The sequence below is a fragment of the Manis pentadactyla genome, chromosome 7, assembly GCF_030020395.1.
Source record: "Manis pentadactyla isolate mManPen7 chromosome 7, mManPen7.hap1, whole genome shotgun sequence".
Taxonomy (NCBI): domain Eukaryota; kingdom Metazoa; phylum Chordata; class Mammalia; order Pholidota; family Manidae; genus Manis; species Manis pentadactyla.
Window position 1 is genome coordinate 39,149,452 of NC_080025.1, and position 22,833 is coordinate 39,172,284.

Genomic DNA, 22,833 nt, shown 5'->3' on the forward strand with positions numbered 1-22,833 from the left:
AGAAAATCATCAATAACAAGTATACAAGAGAGAAAAGAACAGAGAAGAGCCATAAAAAACAGCCAAAAACAATTAATAAAATAGCAATAAGCACATATCTATCAGTAATCACCTCAGATGTAAAAGGACTGAATACTCCAATCAAAAGACATAGAGTGGCAGAATGAAATAAAAAAACAAGACCCATGTATATGCTCCCTACAAGAGATTCATTTCAGACCCAAAGACATACACAGACTAAAAGTGAAAGGGTGGATAATCCATCCAAATAATAGGGAGACACAAACAGGATTAGTAGTACTTCTATTAGGCAAAATTGATTTCAAAACAAAGAAAGTAACAAGGGACAAGGACATTACCTAATGATAAAGGGATCAGTCCAACAAGAGGATATAACCATTATAAATATCTATGCACCCAACACAGGAGCACCTAAATAGGTAAAACAAATAGTAAGAATTAAAGGGGGAAATAAATTGCACCACATTCGTTTTACAAGACTTTAACACACCATTCACATCAATAGGTCAGCCAGACAGAAAATAAAGAAACGGGCACTGAACAATACAGTAGATCAAATGTACTTAACAGATATCTACAAAACACTCCACCCAAAAGCAGCAAGGTACACATTTTTCTCAAGAGTACATGGAAGGTTCTCCAGAATAGATCACATACTAGACCACAAGATCCACAAATTTGAAAGATTGAAATTGTATCATGCAGCTTCTCAGACCATAACGATATGAAACTAGAAATAAATTACACAGAGAAAACAAAAAAAGCCTACAAACATATGGAGACTAAAGAACATGCTTCTAAATTACCGATGAATCAATGAAATTAAAACAGAAATCAAGCAATACATGAAGACAAATGACAACAAAACACAAGAGCCCAAAATCTGAGGGAGGTAGCAAAGGCAGTTCTAAGAGGAAAGTACATAGCAATACTGGTTTACCTCAATATAAAAGAATAATCCCAAATAAACAGTGTAAACTCACAATTAAGGAAACTAGAAAAAGAAGAACAAATGAAACCCAGAATCAGAAGGAGGGATGTAGTAAAGACCAGTACAGAAATACATAAAATAGAGAAGAATAAAACAATGGGAAAAAAATCAATAAGACCAGGAGCTGGTTGTTCAAGAAAATAAACAAAATAGATAAACCCCTAGCCAGACTTATCAAGAAAAAAAAGAGTGTACACACATAAACAGAATCAGAAATGGAGAAGAAATAATCACAATGGATACCACAGAAATACAAAGAATTATTAGAGAATATTATGAAAAGTAATATCCCAATAAATTGGACAACTTAGAAGAAATGAACAGCTTTCTGGAAAAATACAGCCTTCCAAGGCTGACCCAGGAAGAAACAGAAAATATGAACAGACGAATTACCATCAATAAAATTGAATTGGTAACCTAAAAACTCCCCAAAAAACTAAAGTCCAGGTACAGATGGCTTCACAGCTGAGTTCTACCAAACGTTTAAAGAAGACCTAATGCCCATCCTTTTTTTTTTTTTTTTTGTAGATAATTATTTTTTATTGAAGGGTAGTTGACACACAGTATTACATTACATTAGTTTCAGGTGTACAACACAGTGATTCAACATTTATATACATGATAATTCTAGGTACCAGCTATCACCATACCAAGCTGTTACAATATTTTGACTATATTCCTTATGCTATACATTACATCCCGGTTACTTATTTATTTTACAATTGGAAGTGTGTACTATTTTTTTGTTGTTGTGAGGGCATCTCTCATATTTATTGATCAAATGGTTGTTAACAACAATAAAATTCTGTATAGGGGAGTCAATGCTCAATGCACAATCATTAATCCACCCCAAGCCTAATTTTCGTCAGTCTCCAATCTTCTGAGGCATAACAAACAAGTTCTAACATGGAGAACAAATTCTTACATAGTGAATAAGTTCTTACATGGTGAACAGTACAGAAGGGCAGCCATCACAGAAACTTTCGGTTTTGCTCAAGCATTATGAACTATAAACAGTCAGTTCAAATATGAATACTCATTTGATTTTTATACTTGATTTATATGTGGATACCACATTTCTCTCTTTATTATTATTATTTTTAATAAAATGCTGAAGTGGTAGGTAGATACAAGATAAAGGTAGAAAACATAGTTTAGTGTTGTAAGAGAGCAAATGTAGATGATCAGGTGTGTGCCTGTAGACTATGTGTTAATCCAAGCTAGACAAGAGCAACAAAACATCCACGTATGCAGAAGATTTCTCTCAGAACAGGGGGGGTGAGGTTCTAAGCCTCACCTCTGTTGATCCCCAATTTCTCACCTGATGGCTCCCCTGCGACTGTGCCTGTCTTAGGTTGTTCATCCCTTGAGGAATCTTACCCGTCTCTGACTAAACAGTCATCTTCCGGGGCAATACAGGGAAATGTAAAGTTGGTAAGTGAGAGAGAAGCCTTATTGTTTGAAATGGTTAGCTTTTTACTTCTTTGCAGATTTATGCCCTGTGGCTTCTATGCCCAGCATTTGTCTTGAGGTATCTTTACCACTTGGAAGAATTATGATACTTGGTAAATTTGATATGAGGCACGAATTCTATTTAAGGGTTGTAATTAGGAAGGAAGAAGAAAAGCTGTAGAAGTAGCAGGCGGAAGAAAACACGGGAAGATTGATTATATCTTTGACATATCTTCTTGTAGAGTAACTTCAGCATGTATAGGTTTTAAGCTACTACTTAAATTGCGCACACACATTAATATAATAGGAGTATAGTTACATAACCAAAGCATATCTGTAATTACCAGCCATCTCCAGTGAAACCAAGAAAACCAGTTAGGTACCTTAGGCATTTGTGAAAACTTATCTATGATATGGTGGATAAATCAGACAAATTAAAAAAACTGATTCCTGGGGAATGTTCACATCCCTTATGTTCTTTTAACGGTAAATAGTCTGTAGTTGTAAGATTTTGGAGCGCTACAATTTGCACTTCTCCTAATTCTTGGTTGAGTTCCAACAGTATAGATCCAGTCAAATTTGTTGTTTTACTGTATGCACAGGCCAGCTTAGATATCTCCTTCATTCCCATGGCAAGTCCAGGAGCTGGTGGGATGAGTGCATCTACAGCTGTAGAAGTGCGTGGATCTTTGTTGGGGTTTTTTGATGATCATCTTCTGGCATGAGTCTTCCAGAGAGTGCTGATGTTGGAAGTTCTTTTTCACATAGTATCTTAGTTCATTTTCGGGGTAGCCCAATTAGGCTTTGATCCTCTGTATAAACACAAACAGACCCTTTGCCTACACTTTTATATGCCCTTTATACTCTTGTGTAGAACTCACTAGAGGTTACCACACAGGAACTGCCCTTTTTTGTTTTTTGTTTTTTGTTTTTTGTTTTGGTATCACTAATCTACACTTACATGACGAATATTATGTTTACTAGGCTCTCCCCTATACCAGGTCTCCCCTATAAACCCCTTTACAGTCACTGTCCATCAGCATAGCAAAATGTTGTAGAATCACTACTTGCCTTCTCTGTGTTGTACAGCCCTCCCTTTTCTCCTACCCCCCCATGCATGCTAATCTTAATACCCCTCTACTTCTCCCCCCACTTATCCCTCCCTACCCACCCATCCTCCCCAGTCCCTTTCCCTTTGGTACCTGTTAGTCCATTCTTTTTTTTTTTTTTTTTTTATTGAAGGGAAGTTGACAACAGCATTGCATTACATTAGTTTCAGGTGTACAACACAGCGACTCAACATTTATATACATGATATTTCTAGGTACCAGGTATCACCATACCAAGTTGTTACAATATCTTGACTATATTCCTTATGCTATACATTACATCCCGGTTACTTATTTATTTTACAATTGGAAGTGTGTTTATATATATATATATATATATATATATATATATATATATATATATATATATATATATATATTGTGAGGGCATCTCTCATATTTATTGATCAAATAATTGTTAACCACAACAAATCTCTGTATAGGGGGGTCAATACTCAATGCACAATCATTAATCCACCCCAAGCCCAATTTTCGTCAGTCTCCAATCTTCTGATGCATAATGAACAAGTTCTTACATGGAGTACAAATTCTTACATAGTGAATAAGTTACATGGTGAACAGTGCAAGGGCAGTCATCACAGAAGCTTTCGGTTTTGTTAATGCCTTATGAACTATACACAGTCAGTTCAAATATGAATATTCATTTGATTTTTAAACCTGATTTATATGTGGATACCACATTTCTCTATTATTATTATTATTATTATTATTTATTTTTATTTTTTTATTTTTTATTTTTTATTTTTATTTATTTATTTTTTTTAGATAATTATTTTTTATTGAAGGGTAGTTGACACACAGTATTACATTACATTAGTTTCAGGTGTACAACACAGTGATTCAACATTTATATACATGATAATTCTAGGTACCAGCTATCACCATACCAAGTTGTTACAATATTTTGACTATATTCCTTATGCTATACATTACATCCCGGTTACTTATTTATTTTACAATTGGAAGTGTGTACTTTTTTTTGGTTGTTGTTGTTAGGGCATCTCTCATATTTATTGATCAATTGGTTGTTAACAACAATAAAATTCTGTATAGGGGAGTCAATGCTCAATGCACAATCATTAATCCACCCCAAGCCTAATTTTCGTCAGTCTCCAATCTTCTGAAGCATAACGAACAAGTTTTTACATGGAGAACAAATTCTTACATAGTGACTAAGTTACATGGTGAACAGTACAAGGGCAGTCATCACAGAAACTTTTGGTTTTGCTCATGCATTATGAACTATAAACAGTTCAAATATGAATATTTGTTTGATTTTTATACTTGATTTATATGTGGATACCACATTTCTCTCTTTATTATTTTTAATAAAATGCTGAAGTGGTAGGTAGATACGAGATAAAGGTAGAAAACAGAGTTTAGTGTTGTAAGAGAGCAAATGTAGATGATCAGGTGTGTGCCTGTAGACTATGTGTTAATCCAAGCTAGACAAGAGCAACAAAACATCCATGTATGCAGAAGATTTCTCTCAGAACATGAGGGGGGAGGTTCTAAGCCTCACCTCTGCTGCTCCCCATTTTCTCACCAGATGGCCCCCTGCGACTGTGCCTGTCTTAGGTTGTTCCTCCCTTGAGGAATCTTACCCGTCTCTGGCTAACCAGTCATCTTCCGGGGCCATACAGGGAAATGTTAAGTTGGTAAGTGAGAGAGAAGCCTTATCGTTTGAAAAGGTTAGCTTTTTACTTCTTTGCATATTTATGCCCTGTGGCTTCTATGCCCAGCATTTGTCTTGAGGTGTCTTTACCACTTGGAAGAATTATGATACTCGGTAAATTCGACATGTGGCATGAGTTCTATTTAAAGGTTGTGATTAGGTAGGAAGAAGAAAAGCTACAGAAGTAGCAGGCAGAAGAAAACCTGGGAAGATTGATTATTTCTTTGACATATCTTCTTGTAGAGTAACTTCAGCATTGATAGGTTTTAAACGACTAATTAAATTGTGCACACACATTAACATAATAGGAATATAGTTACCTAACCAAAGCATACCTGTAATTACCAGCCATCTCCAGTGAAACCAAGAAAACCAGTTAGGCACCTTAGGCATTTGTGAAAACTTATCTACGATATGGTGGATATTGTCCGACTGAACTTAAACAGTCTGAGAGAATTCAGATAAACTAGAACACCCCATTCCTGGGGACTGTTCATATCCCATATGTTCTTTTAACGATAAATAGTCTGTGGTTGTAAGATTTTGGAGTGCTACAATTTGCACTTCTCCTAATTCTTGGTTGAGTTCCAACAGTATAGATCCAGTCCAATTTTTGTTTTACTGCATGCACAGGCCAGCTTAGATATCTCCTTCCTCATTCCCATGGCAAGTCCAGGAACTGGTGGGATGAGTGCATCTACAGCTGTAGCAGTGCGTGGATCTTTGTTGGGGTTTTTTGATGATCATCTTCTGGCATGAGTCTTCCAGAGAGTGCTGATGTTGGAAGTTCTTTTTCATATCGTATCTTAGTTCATTTTCGGGGTAGCCAAATTAGGCTTTGATCCTCTGTATAAACACAAACAGACCCTTTGCCTACACTTTTATATGTCCTTTATATCATTGTGTAGAACTCATTAGAGGTCACCACATAGGAACTGCATTTTTTTTTTTAATCATTAATCTACACTTACATGACGAATACTTTGTTTACTAGGCTCTCCCCTATACCAGGTCCCCCCATATACTCCTTTACAGTCACTGTCCATCAGCGTAGCAACCTGTTGTAGAATCTCTACTTGTCTTCTCTGTGTTGTACAGCCCTCCCCTTTCTCCCACCCCGCTATGGATGCTAATCTTAATACCCCCCTACTTCTCCCCCCCTTATCCCTCCCTACCCACCCATCCTCCCCAGTCCCTTTCCCTTTGGTACCTGTTAGTCCATTCTTGAGTTCTGTGATTCTGCTGCTGTTTTGTTCCTTCAGTTTTTCCTTTGTTCTTATATTCCACAGATGAGTGAAATCATTTGGTATTTCTCTTTCTCTGCTTGGCTTGTTTCACTGAGCAAAATACCCTCCAGCTCCATCCATGTTGCTGCAAATGGTTGGATTTGCCCTTTTCTTATGGCTGAGTAGTATTCCATTGTGTATATGTACCACATCTTCTTTATCCATTCATCTATCGATGGACATTTAGGTTGCTTCCAATTCTTGGCTATTGTAAATAGTGCTGCGATAAACATAGGGGTGCACTGATCTTTCTCATACTTGATTGCTGCATTCTTAGGGTAAATTCCTAGGAGTGCAATTCCTGGGTCAAATGGTAGGTCTGTTTTGAGCATTTTGATGTACCTCCATACTGCTTTCCACAATGGTTGAACTAACTTACATTCCCAGCAGCAGTGTAGGAGGGTTCCCCTTTCTCCACACCCTCGCCAACATTTGTTGTTCTCTGTCTTTTGGATGGCAGCCATCCTTACTGGTGTGAGGTGATACCTCATTGTAGTTTTAATTTGCATTTCTCTGATAATTAGCGATGTGGAGCATCTTTTCATGTGTCTGTTGGCCATCTGTATTTCTTTTTTGGAGAACTGTCTGTTCAGTTCCTCTGCCCATTTATTAATTGGGTTATTTGTTTTTTGTTTGTTGAGGCGTGTGAGCTGTTTATATATTCTGGACGTCAAGCCTTTATCGGATGTGTCATTTTCAAATATATTCTTCCATACTGTAGGGTTCCTTTTTGTTCTATTGATGATGTCTTTTGCTGTACAGAAGCTTTTCAGCTTAATATAGTCCCACTTACTCATTTTTGCTGTTGTTGTCCTTGCCTGGGGAGATATGTTCAAGAAAAGGTCACTCATGTTTATGTCTAAGAGGTTTTTGCCTATGTTTTCTTCCAAGAGTTTAATGGTTTCATGACTTACATTCAGGTCTTTGATCCATTTTGAGTTTACTTTTGTATATGGGGTTAGACAATGGTCCAGTTTCATTCTCCTACATGTAGCTGTCCAGTTTTGCCAGCACCATCTGTTGAAGAGACTGTCATTTCGCCATTGTATGTCCATGGCTCCTTTATCAAATATTAATTGACCATATATGTCTGGGTTAATGTCTGGATTCTCTAGTCTGTTCCATTGGTCTGTGGCTCTGCTCTTGTGCCAGTACCAAATTGTCTTGATTACTATGGCTTTATAGTAGAGGTTGAAGTTGGGGAGTGAGATCTCCCCTACTTTATTCTTCTTTCTCAGGATTGCTTTGGCTATTCGGGGTCTTTGGTGTTTCCATATGAATTTTTGAATTATTTGTTCCAGTTCATTGAAGAATGTTGCTGGTAGTTTCATAGGGATTGCATCAAATCTGTCTATTGCTTTGGGCAGGATGGCCATTTTGACGATATTAATTCTTCCTAACCACGAGCATGGGATGAGTTTCCATCTGTTAGTGTCCCCTTTAATTTCTCTTAAGAGTGACTTGTAGTTTTCAGAGTATAAGTCTTTCACTTCTTTGGTTAGGTTTATTCCTAGATATTTTATTTTTTTTGATGCAATTGTGAATGGAGTTGTTTTCCTGATTTCTCTTTCTGTTGGTTCATTGTTAGTGTATAGGAAAGCCACAGATTTCTGTGTGTTGATTTTGTATCCTGCAACTTTGCTGTATTCCGATATCAGTTCTAGTAGTTTTGGGGTGGAGTCTTTAGGGTTTTTTATGTACAGTATCATGTCATCTGCAAATAGTGACAGTTTAACTTCTTCTTTACTGATCTGGATTCCTTATATTTCTTTGTTTTGTCTGATTGCCGTGGCTAGGACCTCCAGTACTATGTTAAATAACAGTGGAGAGAGTGGGCATCCCTGTCTAGTTCCCGATCTCAGAGGAAATGCTTTCAGCTTCTCGCTGTTCAATATAATGTTGGCTGTGGGTTTATCATAGATGGCCTTTATTATGTTGAGGTACTTGCCCTCTATTCCCATTTTGCTGAGAGTTTTTATCATGAATGGATGTTGAACTTTGTCAAATACTTTTTCAGCATCTACGGAGATGATCATGTGGTTTTTGTCTTTCTTTTTGTTGATGTGGTGGATGATGTTGTTGGACTTTCGAATGTTGTACCATCCTTGCATCCCTCGGATGAATCCCACTTGGTCATGGTGTATGATCTTTTTGATGTATTTTTGAGTTCGGTTTGCTAATATTTTGTTGAGTATTTTTGCATCTACGTTCATCAGGGATATTGGTCTGTAGTTTTCTTTTTTGGTGGGGTCTTTGCCTGGTTTTGGTATTAGGGTGATGTTAGCTTCATAGAATGAGTTTGGGAGTATCCCCTCTTCCACTATTTTTTGGAAAACTTTAAGGAGAATGGGTATTATGTCTTCCCTGTATGTCGGATAAAATTCCGAGGTAAATCCATCTGGCGCGGGGGTTTTTGTTCTTTGGTAGTTTTTTGATTACCGCTTCAATTTCGTTGCTGGTAATTGGTCTGTTGAGATTTTCTGTTTCTTTCTGGGTCAGTCTTGGAAGGTTGTATTTTTCTAGGAAGTTGTCCATTTCTCCTAGGTTTCCCAGCTTGTTAGCATATAGGTTTTCATAGTGTTCTCTAATAATTCTTTGTATTTCTGTGGGGTCCGTCGTGATTTTTCCGTCCTCGTTTATGATACTGTTGATTTGTGTTGACTCTCTTTTCTTCTTAATAAGTCTGGCTAGAGGCTTATCTATTTTGTTTATTTTCTCAAAGAAACAGCTCTTGGTTTCATTGATTTTTGCTATTGTTTTATTCTTCTCAATTTTATTTATTTCTTCTCTGATCTTTATTATGTCCCTCCTTCTGCTGACCTTAGGCCTCATCTGTTCTTCTTTTTCCAATTTCGATAATTGTGAAATTAGACCATTCATTTGGGATTGCTCTTCCTTTTTTAAATATGCTTGGATTGCTATATACTTTCCTCTTAAGAGTGCTTTTGCTGTGTCCCACAGAAGTTGGGGCTTAGTGTTGTTGTTGTCATTTGTTTCCATATATTGCTGGATCTCCATTTTGATTTGGTCATTGATCCATTGATTATTTAGGAGCGTGTTGTTAAGCCTCCATGTGTTTGTGAGCCTCTTTGCTTTCTTTGTACAGTTTATTTCTAGTTTTATGCCTTTGTGGTCTGAAAAGTTGGTTGGTAGGATTTCAATCTTTTGGAATTTTCTGAGGGTCTTTTTGTGGCCTAGTATGTGGTCTATTCTGGAGAATGTTCCATGTGCACTTGAGGAGAATGTGTATCCTGTTGCTTTTGGATGTAGAGTTCTATAGATGTCTATTAGGTCCATCTGCTCTACTGTGTTGTTCAGTGCTTCCCTGTCCTTACTTATTTTCTGCCCGGTGGATCTATCCTTTGGGGTGAGTGGTGTGTTGAAGTCTCTTAGAATGAATACATTGCAGTCTATTTCCCCCTTTAGTTCTGTTAGTATTTGTTTCACATATGCTGATGCTCCTGTGTTGGGTGCATATATATTTAGAATGGTTATATCTTCTTGTTGGACTGAGCCCTTTATCATTATGTAGTGTCCTTCTTTATCTCTTGTTACTTTCTTTGTTTTGAAGTCTATTTCGTCTGATATTAGTACTGCAACCCCTGCTTTCTTCTCGCTGTTTGCTTGAAATATGTTTTTCCATCCCTTGACTTTTAGTCTGTACAGGTCTTTGGGTTTGAGGTGAGTTTCTTGTGAGCAGCAAAGAGATGGGTCTTGCTTTTTTATCCATTCTATTACTCTGTGTCTTTTGATTGGTGCATTCAGCCCATTAACATTTAGGGTGACTATTGAAAGATATGTACTCATTGCCATTGCAGGCTTTAAATCCGTGGTTACCAAAGGTTCAAGGTTAGCCTCTTTCGTATCTTACTGCCTAACTTAGCTCACTTATTGAGCTGTTATATACACTGTCTGGAGATTCTTTTCTTCTCTCCCTTCTTATTCCTCCTCCTCGATTCTTCATATGTTGGGTGTTTTGTGCTGTGCTCTTTCTAGGAGTGCTCCCATCTAGAGCAGTCCTGTAAGATGTTCTGTAGAGGTGGTTTGTGGGAAGCAAATTCCCTCAGCTTTTGTTTGTGTGGGAATTGTTTAATCCCACTGTCATATTTAAATGATAGTCGTGCTGGATACAGTATCCTTGGTTCAAGGCCCTTCTGTTTCATTGTATTAAATATATCATGCCATTCTCTTCTAGCCTGTAGGGTTTCTGTTGAGAAGTCTGATGTTAGCCTGATGGGTTTTCTTTTATAGGTGACCTTTTTCTCTGCAGCTGCTTTTAACACTCTTTCTTTGTCCTTGATCTTTGCCATTTTAATTATTATGTGTCTTGGTGTTGTCCTCCTTGGATGTCCTCCTTGGATCCTTTCTGTTGGGGGTTCTGTGTATTTCCATGGTCTGTTTGATTATTTCCTCCCCCAGTTTGGGGAAGTTTTCAGCAATTATTTCACCTAAGATACTTTCCATTTCTTTTCCTCTCTCTTCTTCTTCTGGAACCCCTATAATACGGATATTGTTCCTTTTGGATTGGTCAGACAGTTCTCTTAATATCGTTTCATTCCTGGAGATCCTTTTATCTCTCTCTATGTCAGCTTCTATGCGTTCCTGTTCTCTGGTTTCAGTTCCATCAATGGCCTCTTGCATCCTATCCATTCTGCTTATAAACCCTTCCAGAGTTTGTTTCATTTCTGTGATCTCCTTTCTGGCATCTGTGATCTCCCTCCGGACTTCATCCCATTTCTCTTGCGTATTTCTCTGCATCTCTGTCAGCATGTTTATGATTCTTATTTTGACTTCTTTGTCAGGAAGACTGGTTAGGTCTGTCTCCTTCTCTGGTGTTGTCTCTGTGATCTTTGTCTGCCTGTAGCTTTGCCTTTTCATGGTGATAGGAATAGTTTGCAGAGCTGGGACGAGTGACGGCTGGAAGGACTTCCTTTCTTGTTGGTTTGTGGCCCTCCTCTCCTGGTAGAACAGCTACGTCTAGTGGCTTCTTCTGCGCAGCTGCGCGCAGACAGGGTTTCTGCTTCCTGCCGGGCTGCTATGGAGTTAATCTCCGCTGTCGCTGTGGGCGTGGCCTGGTTCGGGCCTCTGCTCCAAAGTGGTGGAGTCGCGTTGTAGGGGGAGCGGCCTGGAGACTATTTATCCCCGTAAGGGGCCTCTCTGCTCCCTGCAGCCCAGGGGTTAGGGTGCCCAGAGATCCCCGGATTCCCTACCTCTGGATTAAGTGTCCCGCCCTGCCCCTTTAAGACTTCCAAAAAGCACCCTCCAAAACAAAACAAGGACCACCAAAAAAAAAAAAATTTTTTTAATTAAAAAGAAAAAAAAGCGTGGCCGCTCGTTTTTCTTTATTCTCCGGCACCGGCCTCAGGCATCTGCTCACCGGTCTTGCTGCCCTGTTTCCCTAGTATTGGGGTCCCTATCCCTTTAAGACTTCCAAAACTCTCGCCAAAACAAAACAGAAAAAAAAAAACTGGTCACTCGCTTTTCTGGTGTCCTCTGGCGCCAGGCCTCCGGTGCCCGCTCACTGTTCTTGCTGCCCTGTTTCCCTAGTATTGGGTTCCCTATTCCTTTAAGACTCCCAAAATGCGCTCTCCAAAACAAAACAGAAAAAAAAAAAAGTGGTTGCGCGCTTTTCTTATGTCCTCCGGCGCCCGGCCTCCAGTGCCCGCTCACTGTTCTTGCTGCCCTGTTTTCCTAGTATCCAGGGTCCCCTGGGCACGTACTGTGTCTGCACTCTGGCCCAGATGGCTGGGCCTGGGTGTTCAGCAGTCCTGGGCTCCGTCTCCCTCCTGCTCTGCCTATTCTCCCGCCGGGAGTTGGGGGGATGGGCGCTCGGCTCCCGCCGGGCCGGGGCTTGTATCTTACCCCCTTCGTGAGGCGCTGGGTTTTCTCAGGTGCGGATGTGGTCTGGATATTGTCCTGTGTCCTCTGGTCTTTATTCTAGGAAGGGTTGTCTTTGTTATATTTTCACAGATATATGTGGTTTTGGGAGGAGATTTCCGCTGCTCTGCTCACGCCGCCATCTTCCGCCCCTCCTCTCGCACATATTTTGAGTTTTTTGAGGAACCTCCATACTGCTTTCCATAATGGTTGAACTAGTTTACATTCCCACCAGCAGTGTAGGAGGGTTCCCCTTTCTCTGCATCCTTGCCAGCATTTGTTGTTCCCAGTCTTTTCTATGTTGGCCATCCTAACTGGCGTGAGGTGATATCTCATTGTTGGCTCTTTTTTTTTTTTTTATTTTTTCCCCCTCAAATGTACAGGTTTATGTAGTTTATGTACTCTATTAACATGGATAGTTTCATGTCCATTTTTTTTCTTTATTTTTTAAGCAACTTTGTTGAGATATAATTCACATACCTTACAATTCACCATTTAAATTGCACAATTGAATGTTTTCCAGTTAATTAGAAGGTTGTGCAACTATCAGCCTAACCCAGTTTTAGAGCATTTTTATCCCTGCTGATAAAAATACCATACCCGTTAGCAGTCACATCTCATCCCTGCCCCATCCGCTGACCCCCAGTCCTAGGCAGCCATCAGTGGGTTTTCTACCTGTACACATTTGTCTATTCTGACCATTTCCCATAAATGAAGTCATTCTTTTTGTGTGTGGCTCTTTTCACTTAATATTTTCAGCATGTGTTACAGTGTGTGTCAATACTTCATTCCTTTTCATTGTCTAATGCCATCATGTTGTGCAGCAAGCCACTCTGTATACCCCCTTGTCAAGTGATGGACATTTGAGTTGTTTCTACTTTTTGGCTCATGTGAATAATGCCGCTGTGGACATTTGTGTACAAGTTTCTGTGTGGGCATATGTGTTCATTTCCCTTGGTTCTGTACCTAGGAGTAGAATTGCTGAATTGTATGTAACTCACTTTTTTGAGGAACTACCAAACTTTTCCAAAGTGGCTGCAGTGGCCTATATTCTCACCAGAATTCTATGAGGGTTCCAGTTTATCTGTGTCCTCCAAATCTTGTTGTTTTCTTTTGACTCTATCTAGTCTACTGGGCATGAAGTAGTATCTTGTGTTTTGATTTGCATGTCCCTAATGATTAATGATGCCGAGCATCTTTTAAGGTGATTATTGGCCATTTGGTTGTCTTCTTTGGAAAAATGTCTGTTCGTATCCTTTGCCTACCTTTTTGATTGCATGGTTTGTTCTTGTTTGCTACTAAATCATAAGAATTCTTTATACATTCTATGTATAAAGCTCTTACAAAAATATTTGTGAATATTTTCTTCCTGAGAGTGTCCTGTGTCCTTTGAAACACAGAAGTTTTTATTTTGATGGAATCTACTATACCTATTTTTTCTTTTTTGTCATTTGTACTTTTGGTGTCCTAAGAATTCACTGTGTGACTCAAGGCCATGAAGATTTATTGTATTTTAACTTGGAAGTTATAAAGCCTCTAAAGAGTCATACAGCTTTAGCTCTTATATTTAGGTCTTCATTCCATTTGAGTTAATTTTGTGTATGGTGTGAGGTAGGGGTCAGACTTCATCGTTTCCATATGGAACTCTGGTTATCCCAGCTCCTTCTGTTGAAAAGACTCTTCTTTCTCCAGTGAATTTTTTTGGCATCCTTGTCAAATAGAAATATTCTACTAAACCAAACATCAGAACTCTTGGACTTTTTGAACAACTCAACACTTTCATGAATGTGTTTGAACATTTGGGTCTCTCTAGCAAGTGATGTGCTATCCTTAAAGTTGACTCTGCATTTGGAAGGACGGACCCTGAACCTACCAAAATCTGAAATTACAAAATCTGTAAACCTAGTGCTGCTCTGTGGGTCCATCAGTTCATGGCCAAAGAACAGCTATTCCTGGTCATCTGTGGATTGAGGCGGGACGTTGAGCCATCAGCTGAAGAGCAAGTTTTCCAAGAAGTCATCTCAAAGTAGATTTAAAAATCACTAGCTGTCCTGGTAACTGTGTTGGCCATACTGAACTATTTGTTGGTTCTGTGACTACAGATAGCTCCATAATGCAGTTCACTTAGAGCATCATGCTTCAAGGGCCCTGCCATGAGAGCAGCTGGAAGGAGGGTTTTGCAGTGCCTCATCTGCCTGCAGGGCACGGCAGTGCAGAATGAAGACGGCAGTTAATGGAGGTGCTGAGCTGTGTTCCAGGAGGAAAATCCATGGGAGTGTTTCACTCTGCCTAGATAGTAATGACATTGGAAGAAAAAAAACGAGCATTTCCCTTTGACATGAATAATAAAAAATCAGCACTGAAAGCCTTTGATGGTCCTGTACCTTGAGTTTATTAGTGGGAAAACCTGGGGTGCAGTTGAAGGTGGGAAACTACTGAGGTAACTTAAAACCCACAGTGGTTAGGTTGCTTTCTCTAGCTATATCCAGAATATGTTGCTTGTGCATCTTTAATTTTTAAGGAGCAAGTTTTTGTTTGTTGTTTAGTTTGTCCTTCAAGTACCTGTTCTGCTTTTTCCCCTTCATGGGCCTGAGTTTTCTGAGCAGCTGGATGTTGTCTCCATCAGTGCCCTGTGCATATTCTGATAATATTTGAGCCAAGAGAAAGGGTTCTTATAAACAGTAAAGAGGATAGTTATTCAATGTTTATTTCTGGGTAATTCTCAGCATATGCTGTCTCAGAGCTTGGATTTCCATCAGGTAGGCTTATAGGTGGGGTGCTTGCTTTCAGGGACATTCGGGAGCGGCCCTATGGTAGATATGGGGCAGAGGGGCCTGTCCCCTCTGGCCAGGGTCCCACCCAGAGGCATGCTCAATTTTTAGATGGGTTGGAGTTGTTCAAGACCCTCTGGGAACAGTCTGAACTCTTTCATAGTCTGGGCGCATGAGCATCTTTTATGAAGTGGTGGCTTTTGATAGAATTTAGTAGTTCTCTTTGGTAGATTAGACTTAGTAAAATTGTAGCCATTGGGTACAAGGTCTTTCCAGATTAGAAGCAAGTAAGTACACCCCTCGCCTTCTCCCCTCCTGGAGGTGGGTCCCTCCCTCTGGACTCAAGGCCTCCTTATGGCTCTTCCCTCCTCTCCAGCCTGAGGATGCAGCCCTGGTGACCAGGCGGAACAGGGCATTGGCTCAGCTGTTCCTGACCCTGCGACCTTGGGGAAAGAAGAACACTAGAACTCAGAAAGGCAGTCTGTGCATGGACAAGCTTGTGCCTGCCTTCTGGTGGCGTGCGGGCTTGGTGAAGAGCCTTGCTGTGACAGCTTGCCATGTGAGGGTGGCACCTTTTGGTGACTTCCTCCTGAACATCTGGCCTGCAGTCCTCTCCCTTGTCAGACCTCCTCCGCCTGGCCCTGAGGGCTCACCTCCTCCTACCCAGCACCAGGACTCCTCCTCCTCTGGGTCCCTTTGCACTTTCCCCTATGTTTCCTCCTAATGATTCTTGGGTTAGAATGCCTGTGCTCCCCATCTTCATGTCTAAGCCCTTCCCTCTGAGATCAGAAGCTGCCCCCTACCCCATGGAAGGCACTGGCCCTTCTGTTGTGCACTTTGCTTGGCATTTTCTGTGTCCCTCAAACACTCCATGCTTTCTCTGTAATGTTCTTTTAAAATATGTTCTATTTTCTGTTGAAAGATAAATTATTTGAGGGTGAACAAAATATTTTCCAATTTCTCTGTATTCTCCCGAACATTGTGGGTCCAGCATGTACTAGGTAGTTTCCAGATAGATGAGAAAGTATTGTTTTTAATTTGCAATTAAGCCTAATCTAATCCTTCATTAGTTAATCCTTGTTGCTTTTACAATGTATAAGCTTACCATCACATGTTTGTTGTATTAGATTGTGTCCTATCGCTGGAACAAAATTTAAACCTGCTGGTGAAGACCAGAGCCACTGCAGTATGCCTGCCTCCTGGGTCCCGCCCTGTGTGTGGAGGCTTGGTGTGGGTGACTCGTGAGCCCTGTTGTGCCCTGAGCAGGGCCCTCGTGGCAGAGGCACCTGCAGTCTTTCTCCTCCAGCCAGCCAGCGAGTTTTTCCCAGGAACCTCAGCTGCTAAAATTCTTTTTCTGACTTCTCTTCTCTTCATGTGCAGGCAGTTGTGAGACACTCAGGACAGGAATGTTCCACTTAAGGACTTGTGCTACTAAGCTGAGGCCGCTGACGGCCTCCCAGACTGTGAAGGCACTTTCACACAGCAGAGCAGCAATGAGGACGTTTGGGCAGGCACACTGCTACGCAGCCCCTGTTGCTGCTGAACCCTTCCTCAGCGGGACTAGCTCCAACTATGTGGAGGAAATGTACTCTGCCTGGCTGGACAACCCCAAAAGTGTGCACAAGGTAAGGCTCGCAGAAGTCGTGTCCTCATTTGATGTCACTGCCCGATGTTGCCTGGCGTCCAGGTAAGTGTGTGGTCTGAGGAGGCCAGGCACCAGGAGCCACAGACCCAAGCCCTCTGCACCAGCCCAGCTTGGCCAACACCCAGGCCTCACAGGAACTGCCTCTCCGGAGGGTGTTCCCTCTTGCTTGCTGTGCTTCGCTCCCCAAGACAGACGAAATGTCTAACCCACCAGGGTGTGAAGGAGCATGTGCCTGCATCCAGGGACTCACAGGCCTGCTACAAGACAGAGATGCTGAAGGGGGACACGGACAGAAGGGATGGCCCTGCAGGATGCTCCCCGGCCCACTCTCCTATGAAAGCCTTTGGCCGTCACGTGGAATTGCTGTGTGAATGACATCTTAGGACCCTGTTCTCGTGTCTTTCTCCTGATTGGAAAGCAAATTCTATGCAGGCTTCTTCCTGCCCCCTCTGTGCAGCTGGAAGGTGCTCCTCAGACCGTTCCTCACACCTCTGTTTGATTGGGATGAGCCCAGTGGCAGAACTCCTTCACAGCACTTTGTTCAGGAATGCTTGGTTTTCATGTTGGGCAGCTAGCCCACAGCAAGGGTGGGAGGGTGGCACTCTTCCGTTCCAGTCGCAGGCTGCAGGGAGATTTGTAGGGGGCTGTGTGTGTGAGGGGCTTAGGTCTGCGCTCAGGAGGTGCCCAGCGGAGGCTGGCCATCACCGCTGTTGGCTTCCTCCTTACTTGTGAGTCTGGGGTCTTGTCACCAAAAGGTGGTCTGTTTCTTTGGGGTCACTGAAAATAAGCTGTACGTCAGTGCTGCTGACATTTAAGATTGGCACATTTGTGTGGCTGCTTGAGCCACCAGCTCTGTGTCATCAGAAGCCAACTCTTGGTCTGAACCTCATTGCTCAGCAAAGGGGGACATCTAGCTGCGTCCTTCCCTGTTTCCACGGCAGCCTGGAAGCTACATTGCTGACTGGCAAGGTGAGGCCTGGCTCACTGGGAATGGGTCTGGGGCCTCTTGCATTGCCTGCAAACACATGGACTGCCAGAAGAGGAGCCCTAAGGGGAGGCCTACCCAGCATGGGCACATCAGGTCCCACAGGCAGCTACTGCGGGCCGTTCCTAGAGAAAGCTCCACCCAGAGGTTCTGGGTCACACGGCCCTTCCTTTTCCCAAACATGATGCCTTTGTGACAGCCAAGCATTCTGTTATGTCTGGCCTTAGAGAGACCAGCTTCTGGGTGGCCTTGCTCCATTCCCTGTGAGGTAGCAGGGGCATCTGTGCCCGGGGCCAGCACCTGGCAGGATGTGCAGTGAGCTTTGTGGCACAGAGCTCTGAAAGGCAGGCTGGACCTGCCACAGCATCTCCTGCTGAAAGCTTATTGCAGAGGCCCTCTGGAGGTACAATCCTAGGCCAGTGACGCAGAAATGGTGCCAATTTTCCGTGGGAAGTTTTTTCCACTCCTGAAGTTTATTGGGTTATTATCATTATTAGTATTTGTAGTAATATCATTACCATTACAGTTTTTAAATTAAGACTTAACTGCTTTGAGCAGTGTTTAGGTTCACAGAAAAATTGAGAGGCAGGCAGAGTCCCCTGCCTTCCTTGCCTTTCCGTGCAGTTGCCCCCGTCTCCCAGAGCCCTAACATTGGTTACTGGGGGGCTGCACTGCCATGCCATCACCCAGAGCCCAGGCTGCCTCCCAGAGGCTCACTCCCACTGGGGTGTGCTGTGGGCTTGGACGGCTGTAGTCCACACTAGGTCGTTGCTGCCCTGACAGGACTGTGCCTCAACTGTTCTTGAAAAGCATCTTTCCCACATAGTGTCAAAGAAGGTGGCACAGTTGACGGGGAGGCCCTTGGGGCCGTGGGGGTGTCTGTGTGTCCTGGGCTGGCATCTCATGTGGCGTGTACCAACAGGACCCTGCTGGGGAAGAGCCAGGGGAAGGTGGGGCTCCAGGCTCAGCAGGCAAGGTGGGCACTCAATGGATGGACTGTGCAGGGGTGTGGGTGTGGCCCCCAGAGAGCAACTTTAAGTTTAATGAGAGGACACGTGCAGGTTGGTGCCTTTGGCCCAGGTTCTCTGCACTGGCATCTGAGTGGGGAGCATGGCGTCTTCCAGAAGGAAAAGGGCAAGATGTGTAAACTGTGGGCATGCAGCAGGCCCCCTCCTCCCTATCCCAGCAAAGTGAAATCAGTCACCTCTCTAAGCTGAATCAGGCCTAAACCCAAGGTTGCTCATTCTCTAAGGGGCACCATCAGGTTTACAGAGGCATCAGTGACCCAAGAAAGAATTTAGAACTTTTCACTTTGATTAGAATGCTTCATTTACACTCTGGTTTTGGAACAGATACTTTAGGTTGAGATAATAAATTAGATTTAAGATTCCCGTTGATCATGTGTTGGGTCTCCCATTTCTGCATGGCTCGCTGTGTGGGGCTCCTTGTCCCAAGGGTGATGCTGTCCCCCTTCTTGTGCATAGCATGTGGGCAGCTACAGGACAGCCTTCCATATGCATGCTCTCCTGCCTGCTGCACTCTGCTTTCCTACTGGTAGGTTAAAAATGTTAGTGTATCTCCAGACGTGGAGTAGAGAGGAGTATAAATGAACCGTGAGGAGACCCACCCTAGCTACAGCAGTTCTCTACAGTTTGCGGGGCCTTAAAAACCTCTCCCTCTGTCCACTTTTCTGGTTGTTGGTTTATTTTGTGGTGGGGCCCCCTGGAGTATTTTAAAACAGATCCCAGACCTGAGTCATTTCTGCCATAAATGCATTGGTGTGGCCCTAACAAGGGAATGTTTTCTTAACCGCGTGCTGGGTGGCACCTGACGCAAGAGCCCTAACTTTGTCCTATCTCTTCGGGCTCAGCCCCACCGTCCTTCAAATCCTTCAAGCCTGGGGAACCCAGCTGCCCCTTGCCTGCATGTGAAGCCCAGGTTGCCGCTTTCTGTGAGAGCCTGGCCAGTGGAGAGGCTGGCACCCTGTGCCAGTGCTGCATGGCCCGTGCCTGCCACTCTGCAGCTTGGAAGTTGCTGTGACTGCCTGCGAAAGTGGCTGTGGTTTGCCCAGTGCTGTGCTGGCTTTGGGGGAAGCTTGAGTCTGGGGCCCATGGTGCACTTGGTTGGATTTCAGGGGTCACAGCTGTTGAACACCCTTTGGGAACTGCCGACATCAGGAATCTCAGCCACAGTGGCTTTTTGTATTAGGTCAGGTAACGAGCTGAGAGTCCCCTGGCTCCAATGTCTTACTCTGACAGAGAGGGAAAATTGCCCCCTGTGTACCAGAATGTGCTGCAGTGCCTTCTCTCTGGGCAGCGGCATGGGCTCTGCCAGTCCTGTTGGAGGGCTGGATACATGACTGTCAGGAGGCCTGGTGCAGGGCCCTGAGCTCACAGGCCAGGGGCACCAGCTGAACAGCTGTCCGCAGAGAGAGCCCGGTCAGTTCTGAGGGAGCGCCAGCTATACTGAGCTTTGAAAAGTAAGGAAGGGGCCAGACGAGAGACAGGCTGTCTGCTCAGGAGGAGGGGCCGGGACTGGGTTGGGGAACCCTGCTCTAGCGCTTCTGGGCTCAGGGGTTTCGTGCCAGGCACCAAAGGCAGCCAGCGAAGATCAGAAATCTGAGCTGCAACCTAAGTGGAAAGAAAGGTTCCAAGACAAAGCAGGGCATTTGTTTATATTGTGAAATGAGTTGGGAGAGTGGACCCCTCAGCAGTCAGAGGACAGTTGGAGGGTGTCAGACCAGCTGCACTGGGGGCCTAGTGGGTGGGGTGTTGTGTGTGGGAGTGAGGTGTCTTGATGAGTACCCTTCAGCGAGTAAGCAAAACTTTAAGCAGAAACAATTTTTTAGTGATGCCAGTGATCAAAGGACTGAGGACAGATGAAAATAACCTATTCCCCCAGGGAACACAGGTGGCTGTCCTCAACTCCTGACTGGCACTTTGGAACGGCTGCCCCATCCACCTTCCCACTCCTCCCTGCATCAGACTGGCCAGGGCACCAGGTCTGAAGGTCTTCAGGCTCTGGGCTGCTGTCCGGGATGGGTTGTGAGCTTGGCCTTCTCTAAGGTCGGGACTTACAGGCCCATCTCCAAATCCTCAGCAGCAGCTTGATAAGGCTGCACAGCCTTCCTCATGGACATGTGGGTCTGGGTGGAGGAACACTGCAGGGCAGGACAAACTCTCGGAAGCTGCTGAGAAGGCCATGTGGCCACATGCGTCCAGGGGCCTGCTTCCCAGGAGCATTCTGTAGCAGACCACCCCCAACCCAGCCACTGAGAACACCACCAGTGGAGGCTTTTTCGAGATTCCTGGCTCTGTAACTGAGGCTCCCTGCAGACTGCCTTCGTCCCTAGCATGTGGTGCCAGCTGTTTGCAAAGCCCTGCCATCTGCCCGGGGGCTGGAGTGACCCCTCACAGGTCCTCAGACTCCAAGGGGAGAGGTAAGACCACGGCCTTGGAGGCCTGGCCAGATCTCACACCACCACTGCTGCCCATGGCCTTGGTGGTCAGACCCCTGGGGCTCAGCCCTGATGGGTATTTACACAGGTGTGGGAGGATGTGGCCAGTGGGCAGTCCCCAGGGTCCTACTGTAGTGGTCTGACGGCCTCCCTAGTCTCAGAGGAGCCATGTAGTACCCTTGTGCCATTGCAGACTCTCTGGTGTGGTGGGGCTGAGGCAGTGGAGGCTGTTTGGAGACACTCCCTCATCTGTGCTTGGCTGCTCTCAGTAGACAGCACAGCACTGTTCAGTTGGCATCGGTACCTTAGGGACACCCTGGTATGGCCCCAGCTTCAGCCCTCCCACTACAAGACAGTCCCTGCCCCTGCTGGTGCCCACCTCCCCAGACTGCCCTCCACTGCAAAGCTCTGCAGGTGGGGGGGTAGGGTCAGGTACTCGTCCTTGTGGCACCTTCTCTTGGAGCCTGCTTAGCTCTAAAGCACGACTCTTTCGTGAAGTTCTGTAGGGGTGGGCAGTTGACAGCAGCCCCTCACCGTGACCTCAGGCCCCCAGGCGTCCTATTAGGACTTTAGGGCAGTCACAGTCACACAGAGTTCTTAGGAAAGGCTTGGGACCCAGCTGTGGGCACAGATCGGGCACCTCAGGCTCTTGGGGAGACCATCCAGAGCAGCCTTTTGTGCACAGCAGGGCTGTTGAGTGCCACACTATAGCTGGGCTAGTATGTCCAAAAGCTGGTTACTCCAGATACAGTATGGAATTCACCGGCACACTTTCTCAGCCCAAAGAGTCCCTATGCCAGGGCCCTGGGGAGACGTGCCTCTTAGAGCAGCACCTGTCAGTGAGTCACTGGTGCCTGTCCTTGGCCCCAGGAACTACTGCCTGTCCATCTGTTTGAGTTGGCCTGCTCCAGCCACACCTTTGTTTCAGAGTGGCCATGCCTCATTTTCCTCTGTTGCCTGTTGCCCCGAATTTCATGTTGGTGCCAGTTAACAAGCATTGTTAAAACAGAACCTTACAGCCTGGTTGTCTCTGGTGTACTGGGGTTGGACGCCCAAGCTGAGGTCAGTTTATCTGTGGGATGGCCTTTTAGTCTGGGGTTTGATGCATTCAAGAGGCAGCCAGAGGCTCCCCCATCCACCCTGGGTGGCTTTCCATCTGGGTCCTTGGCAGGCACTTGGCAGGGGTCGTGGTGACCCTCAGGTGACATGCCCAGGGTACAGAGCATATGTGTTGGTGGGCAAGTGGGACTTGTTCCAGAGCTAAGGTGGAGCCACAGGTGATGGAGTGGCACCTGAAGGGAACTTTGGGCAGGGGGAAATGGTCTGGTCAGCCCCAGAGTCACGGCGTCTGCCAGCCAAAATGGGCGTCAGTAACCCAGGCTGAACTGGCTTCCTTGTGCCATCGCAGGGAGGGTGATTGCAGCCCCTAGGAGCTTCCTGTGGGGGCAGTGCGGATTCCTAGGATCTGCTGGGCACACAGCTGGGACAGTGGCTTGTGAAACAGCTTCATCTACTGTGATGCTTTCAGTTATCTAAAATCAAA

At 44.2% G+C, this 22,833-nt stretch overlaps 1 protein-coding gene across 3 annotated transcripts in view; it reads left to right on the plus strand.

The window, feature by feature from the left end:
* OGDH (oxoglutarate dehydrogenase) overlaps window positions 1-22,833 on the plus strand; it is an 87,634-nt gene that overhangs the window by 5,772 nt on the left and 59,029 nt on the right. For all 3 annotated transcript variants that reach the window (XM_036910293.2, XM_036910290.2, XM_036910292.2), the window contains exon 2: window positions 16,584-16,828. In XM_036910293.2, the coding sequence (XP_036766188.1) occupies window positions 16,610-16,828 (219 nt within the window). In that variant the 5' untranslated portion in view covers window positions 16,584-16,609. The remainder of the gene's footprint in view (window positions 1-16,583; window positions 16,829-22,833) is intronic.